We start from the raw sequence: 7,611 nt of genomic DNA on the forward strand, positions 1-7,611 counted from the left end.
AGCAAAGGAAACAATTAATGAAGACACATCCTGCAAACTGAAAGAAAATATCTACAAATCATACATCTGATAAGGGATTCATATCCAGAACATACCAGGGATTCAAACAACTCAATAGCAAGAAAACAAATAACCCATTAAGAAATGGGCAAAGAACCTGATAGCTATTTCCCAATAGAATACATACAAATGGGCAACAGGTATACACATCAAAAAAAAAAAAAAAAAAAAAAAAAAGCTGACCCATCACCAATCATTAGAGAAATGTAAATTAAAACCACAATGGGATCACCTCATATTTGTTACACTGGCTGTTATCAAAAAGATGAAAGATAAAAAGTGTTGGTGAGAATGTGGAGAAAAGGATATCCTCGTACACTGTTAGTGGAAATGTAAATTAGTACAGCCGTTATAGATAACTATATAAAAGTTACTCAAAAAACTAAAAATAGACCTACCATATGATCCCACAATCCCACTTCTGGGTATATATCCAAAGAATTTGGAATCAGTATGTCGAAGAGACAGCTGCACTATCATGTTTACTGCAGCATTATTCACAATAGCCTAGATATGGAATCAACCTAAGTGTCTATCAACAGATAAAAGGATAAAGAAAATATAATAAATATACACAATGGAGTACTAGTCAGCCTTAAAAAGAAGCAAGTTCTGTCATTTGTGACAATATGGATAAACCTGGAGAACATTATGTTAACTAAAATAATCAAGGCACAGAAGGACAAATACCTCATATGTAAAATCTAAAAAAGTTAAACTCATAGAAGTAGAGCATAGAATGGTGGTTATCAGAGGCTGGTGAGACAGAACGTGAAGATGTTGTCCAAAAGGCATAAAGTTTTGGTTAGACAAGAGGAATAAGTTTTTTGAGATCTACTGTGTAACATGTTGACTACAGTTAATAAATATACATTATAAATTTCAAAATTATTAAGAGTAAACTCCAAATGATCTCACTACAAAAAATGTTAAATATGTAAGGTGATGGATATTTTAATAAGCTTGAATTAGTCATTACACATTGTGTGTGTGTATATGTGTGTGTGTATATATGTATATATACATATATATGTGTGTGTGTGTATATATATATACACACACACAATGTGTTTAGATATATATTTATGTTTATATATATATATATACATACATAAACATGTACCCCATAAATATAGAATTATGTCAATTAAAAATAAAATATTAACCTTTAAAAAAAAACTTTTAAATGGGTCCTCAAAATATTAAACATATAATTAGTCCAGCAATTTCATTTCTGGGTGTGTGTGTGTATATATATATATATATATATCCCCGAAAGAACTGAAAGCAGGGACTCAAACAGATATTTACATACCCATGTTTATAGCAGTATTATTCACAATAGCCAAAAGGAAGAAGTAACCCAAGAATCCACCAATGGATGATGTCTGTTTTCATACTGCTAATAAAGACATACCTGAGACTGGGTAATTTATAAAGGCAAGAGGCTTAATTGATTCACAGTTCCACATGTCTAGGGAGGCCTCATAATCATGGCAGAAGGTGAATGAGAAGCAAGACATGTCTCACATGGAGGCAGGCAAGAGAGCTTGTGCAGGGTAACTGCCATTTATAAAACCATCAGATCTCATGAGACTTATTCACTACCACGAGAACAGTATGGGGAAAGCATCCCCCATGATTCAATTATCTCCACTTGGCCCCGCCCTTGACACATGGGAATTATTACAATTCAAGGTAAGATTTGGATGGGAACACAGCCAAACCATATCAGATGACTAGATAAACAAAATGTGATATATACAAACAGTGAAATATTATTCAGCCTCATAAAAAAGGTAATTCTGACTCATGCTACAATATAGATGAACATTGAAAACATATGCTAAGTAAAATAATGCCAGTCCAAAAAAGACAAATGCTATATGATTTTATTTATATGACATACACTAAACTAGCCAAGTTTCATAGAGACAAAAAGTAGAATGGTGGTTGCCAAGGGCTGGGAGGTGAATGCAATGGGAAGTTATTAGCAGCTAACAAGCTCCTGTTTGGGAAGAGGAACAAAGTTCTGGAGATGGATGATGGTGACAGCTGCACAACAATGTGAGTGTACTTAATGCCACTGAACTGAACACTTAAAAATTGTTAAAAATGGTAATTTTTATGCTGTGTGTATTTTGCCACAAGAAAAAATAAACTTTTAATATTATTTTTTAATACAAAGATATTTTCAAAGCAAATAACACAATACATCTGCAGTAAATAGAAAAGCAAAAAAGGATGTCATTACAGTAAAAATGGGAGAAATGTCAGCTAACACAGTCTTAACCTGCATAGCACTGTGGAATTTAGGCCAACTGTAGTGTGGACAACAGATGCTGGCGCCTCTGAACAGCAGGGAGGATAGTCTCTTGCCCCTCAAAGGCTGTTTCAAGTAGCATGTCCCCATTACTCTGGCCCATTCCAAGTTCCTCCCTGTAACTGAGCTCCCTACTCTTGCATTCCTCCATCGTTACTTTGCACCACATCGCCTCACTCTTGCCCAACGCAGGTGGCTTAAGTACATAGATCATGGATATAGCACTGTGCTGCAGTGATCAAGAGCACTCTGAGGTCAGACAGGCTTAGGTTCAAATCCCAGGTTCACCACTTAATGATTCCATGACCTTGAGAAAACGGCTTTGCCACTTAGGACCTCAGTTTTCCTAGGCATAAAATGAGAATAACAATTCCTATCTCATTATGTTGTCCAGAAAATCAGATAAGGTAATGCATGCCAAGGACAGTGCTTGGCATCTACTAAGCTCTTATAAGCACTAGCTGTTATTTTAATATGCTTCTCTGCACTGATCATCGTGCTGGCACTGAACACCAAGAAAGGCTCAATAAATTTTCTGCATCAGCAGATGTTTATTCATTGTCTGTCCTGCTTTCCGCCCTGAGCTAGATGTCCCAGAAGTAAAGCTGCTTAAGGCACAATCTCTATCTTGTGAATTATGTCTTAATTCTTATTTGTGTCTCCAGCATTTGGCCCAATTCCTGGCACATAGGTGACACCCAAAAAGTGCTGGTGGAAGTCAACTTAAAATCTACTTGTCTAAATGTGTTTACATGAGTTTGAAGGGGAGAAAAAAGTATATATAACCATAAAAAGAAAATATGTTGAAGTATGTGACAGTAACTTTTTTTAATTCTTGAAAACTAAAACATATTTTTTGTATTTGACCTGTGTTTACCAACTTAAAGAAAGCTGTCTAACTTAGTTTTCACACGTATCTGTGGGAACATTAAAACCTCCATTTTGCAGACAATTAGAATAGGGAGGGCCAAAGTGACTTGTGCTGGGTCACAAAGGTGAGGAGAGCAAGTCCAGTGGGCTGTAAGTTCAGAACCACTCCTGTTTCGGGGACACATCTGTCAACTTGACTGCCAAAAGGAAATCCTGGTTCTTCTGCCCACAGATTGCCACTCCAGGAGGACGGAAGGTCTGAATGTTGTGTAAAAATTCAGCATTTGTGACACAAAGGCTCTCAAATTCCAAGTTACCTCCCTTTAAGAGTGATGAAGGAAGAAGAAAAAAGCAATTGAGCCAGTCCTCAGAGGCACAGAATACATATGACCTCAGCTTGGGAATCCCTAGCTAAAGTCAGCTTTTAATTTACAAACATAAAAATATAAAGTTTGTAAGTACCTAGTTTTGATTTTTCTGGAAAAAAGTAGATATCAGATCCCATCATTACCACTACTAAAAAGACTCAGGGATAAGCCCTAAAGTGATAATAAAGTCACCTAAAACACTCTCATGGTGACTTCCACAGACACCATTTATGCAGGCTCAGCTGTGAAGGTTTATCAGAAGTCAGGCAATACTGGAAAACACGACCACTTGGATAAAAGAAAAAAGACACTTAAGCATAAATGGCTCCTAAAATCAAAAAGCTAATTAAATGTGGCCTCTTCAAAAAGAAAAAGTAAAGTCAGAAATGGCAAAAGCTCGCAGGAAAAATATATTCTTACTTCTGAGCATAATAAAAGAGAATAAAAAGGGATCACTTTAAGAAGTTGAAGTCACCTGATTATTTCCAGATAATATTCATCAGAAACCAACTGTAAACCTCCCTGTGCATTTGACTTCTTTCTACTCATTCCCACACGAATAGACTGACCACTGTCTAAGGTACTACAGTTTGGTACTACAGTTTGGGAGGAGGGAATAAAGATTAAGATGAATAAAGCCACCTCTCTGCCATCAAGGAAAATAGAATCAACTGTGGGATCATGCCAGAAATTTGGGGGAGTATATATCCCCCTACAACCCCTTTTCCTGAGAAGTGGCCCCCAACCTTGGTCCATGTGGTCATGGCACAGGATAAGCCATAACTGGACAACCTGACTTCTACCTTCCTGGTGGTACCTGACCTATGGGAGGCCAACAAGAGTCCTTCCCAAAGAATTAATAAAGAAAACAAATAAGCCATTTTATTATTAGTGAGAATTCTATTAATATATAATTTGTACACTTGACAGTGGAGGCCCATGTCCCATTATATAGCCTGGGGAGCAGAGAAAATCAGACTACGCAGGAAGAGTGGAATAAAACAGACACATAGTCTTACAGACAAGAGCTGAAGAAGGAATACTACTTGGATTCCTAGCAGCGTTCAGCTCCCAGTAGAGACCTTTCTGAAGCCTGCCAGTCTCACCACCCTTGTACCCTTAAAATGAGCTAGCCTGAAGTGGTTTCTGTTACTCACAACCAAATAGTCCTAATAAATCCAAAGGGAGTAAGACCACAACACAAATTCATCTAATGAACAAATGTATTACTGAAGTTAGTGATGCTAGGCAGGCAAGAATGTCACTTCATTCATCTAAGCGCTGCACAATAAAGTGGCAAGAGGAAACTCTTAATGAAAAAAAGATGGGGATTTGAGTTCAGACTCCACCCTTTGCTAGTTCTGTGACCTTGAAGAAGCACATTTAGCCTTGGGAGGTCGAGGCGGGTGGATCACCTGAGGTCGGGAATTCGAGACCAGCCTGACCAACATGGAAAAACCCCGTCTCTACTAAAAACACAAAATTAGCCAGGCATGGTGGCAAAAGCCTGTAATCCCAGTTACTAGGGAGGCTGAAGCAGAAGAATTGCTTGAACCCAGGAGGCAGAGGTTGCAATGAGCCAAGATTGTGTCATTGCACTCCAGCCTGGGCAACTAGAATGAAATTCCATCTCAAAAAAAAAAAAAAAAAAAAAAAAAAGAAGAAAAGAAACACATTTAGTCTACACTTAGCACAGTGCCTAGTGCAAAGCAGATGCTCAATATATATTTGTAAAAAAAGGAAGGAAGGCGGGAAAGCAGTTACCACATATCAAGTATACTTATCTTTTAAGTCAAGTCATTTCTTTTTAATAAAATAGGAATTCTCGTTATCATTAATAAAATCGGAGTAAAAATTTCACTTTGTGCATCTTACAGGATCAGAATGTATATAACTTGTACGATTAAAACCTCATTATTAGAGGCCGGGCACAGTGGCTCACACCTCTAATTGTAGCACTTTGGAAGGCCAAGGAGGGCAGATCACCTGACATGAGGAGTTCAGGATTAGCCTGGCCAACATGGTGAAACCCTGTCTCTACTAAAAATACAAAAATTAGCCAGGCGTAGTGGTGCATGCCTATAATCCCAGCTACCTGGGACACTGAGGCAGGAGAATCACTGGAACCCAGGAGGCAGAGGCTGTAGTAAGCCGAGATTGCGCCACTGCACTCCAGTCTGGGTGACAGAGCGAGACTCTTTCTCAAAAAAAAAAAAAAAAAAAAACTCATTATTAGATTCATCAGATTAATCAATGAGTCAAATACAGACTCACCTCCGTTAATGAAATAATTTTATCTGAAGTAGGGGTTAGCAAACTATACCCTACAAACGAAATCCAGCCCACCACCTGTTTTTATATGGCCTACAAGAATGGTTTTTATAAATGAACATTTGCAATCAACTTGATGATAGGGAACACTACCTTTGAACCCTACTTCAGCTAAATGTTATACCTTCCCCCAAAAACATCCCATACTTCTAGTTAATACACCTATATTGCAAAAAATTATATTCAATATATTACTATTATCATACAGAGTTTAAAGGATGCACAAGAAGTCAACTCAGTAAGAAACATGGCAAGAAAATTACTTTTCTCATCAGTTCCACTATTTTTAAAGTGCAATGCTGCAGAACATGGGAGTTTTTACAAATGCATAAATTGCAATATAACAGAAAATCTGCAATAATATCTGAGTGAGTGAAGGTGACATCAGATCTTCTGGAAGTTCAACTACTCCCTTCAAGTCCAGGTTTAAAGAGGTTGGACCAGTCTGAATATGTGCCAGGAACCACCTCAACTGGAGCAAAAACATGTCATCAATCTCAACAGTAGGTCTATGGTATACAAAACAGTACTGAATATTCATTCACTGCCCTCAGCCTCCCAGATGAATGCCTCCTAGTACAGGTTCATCCTTAAACCTAGACTTACAAAAACGAAAACAAGGGTCTATTACCCAGAAGTCTCTGAGAGTCATAACAATAGCTTTTTAGACCAGTGGTTAACTCTATCCCACAAAACAAAATGAGGTAACTTATACCAAAGTCCTGAGTAAAATCTAGAAATAAGTGAGTATAATTATCATCACAATTAATAACAATAATAAAACACTTTGGAGCAACTGCTCTATACTCAGCACTGCAATAAGCACATAAAGATGCATAAGAAATGGGTTTTGCCATAAAGATGTTTTTAAAATAATGCTATTAAGGCAAGAAAATAGAAGATATAAATGTCATAATGAATGCCATAGAAGACAGATTAAAATGGAACAGCTCTACTTAAAATAGGGTGCACAGGACCTTAGAACACCAATGTGACTTCTGAATCACTTTGATGGAAGCCTAAGCTCCCTTGAGAATAGAGTTTGAAAACTACAAGGAGGGACAATTGGGGTCTCTGTATTTTCCTCATTTATAATATTAGGACAACAGTAATAGCTCCTTCAAAGGTTTGTGAGGATTAAATGAAATAATAAATACAAATTCTTTTAGCAGTCAGTAGTACATAGTAAGTGCCCAATAAATATTAACTATCATTATCTTTTTTATTAAATAGCTGTCACCATACTATACATTATTATTCATTCTGATTATTTCTTTAATTAGATTGTAAGTATGCCTCAAATTTTCACATACTTTTCATTAGCATATTTTCAATTTAATGAGCCATAAATTGCACTTTAGTTTTACTTTGATTTTGGTTTATGTAATAATTTTGAGGGTAATTATTTTTGCATATATTTATTAACTATGTTTTTCTCATTAGGTCTGTTCATGAGTCTTATTCAATAACCCTATTGGAACTCTTATTGTTTTTTAAAATTAACACTGGTTCAAAGCAGAAATAAGGTTACCTTCTGGGCTCCCTGTCTTAAGAATGTGCTGGCAAAAGTTTCTAGAATGCAGTTGAGAAATCCAGCTCCTGTGATTGAAATTCTGCCTCTTTGAATGAACTCTGTCCTGCAAAGAAAAAAACACCAAA

General features: G+C 36.8%; 1 protein-coding gene across 11 annotated transcripts in view; it reads right to left on the bottom strand.

Annotated features, from left to right (window-relative positions):
- The window catches only part of PRELID2 (PRELI domain containing 2), a 299,465-nt gene that overhangs the window by 247,762 nt on the left and 44,092 nt on the right, over nucleotides 1–7,611 (bottom strand). For all 11 annotated transcript variants that reach the window (XR_004258376.1, XM_032243857.1, XM_032243759.1 and 8 more), the window contains one exon: nucleotides 7,484–7,589. Coding sequence is in view for 10 of the 11 variants with exons in the window: in XM_032243857.1 (XP_032099748.1) it covers nucleotides 7,484–7,589 (106 nt within the window). In the remaining variant the exon portion in view is untranslated. The remainder of the gene's footprint in view (nucleotides 1–7,483; nucleotides 7,590–7,611) is intronic.

The sequence above is a fragment of the Sapajus apella genome, unplaced genomic scaffold (genome assembly GCF_009761245.1).
Source record: "Sapajus apella isolate SASKATOON/1434 unplaced genomic scaffold, GSC_monkey_1.0 scaffold1, whole genome shotgun sequence".
In the NCBI taxonomy this organism is placed as follows: domain Eukaryota; kingdom Metazoa; phylum Chordata; class Mammalia; order Primates; family Cebidae; genus Sapajus; species Sapajus apella.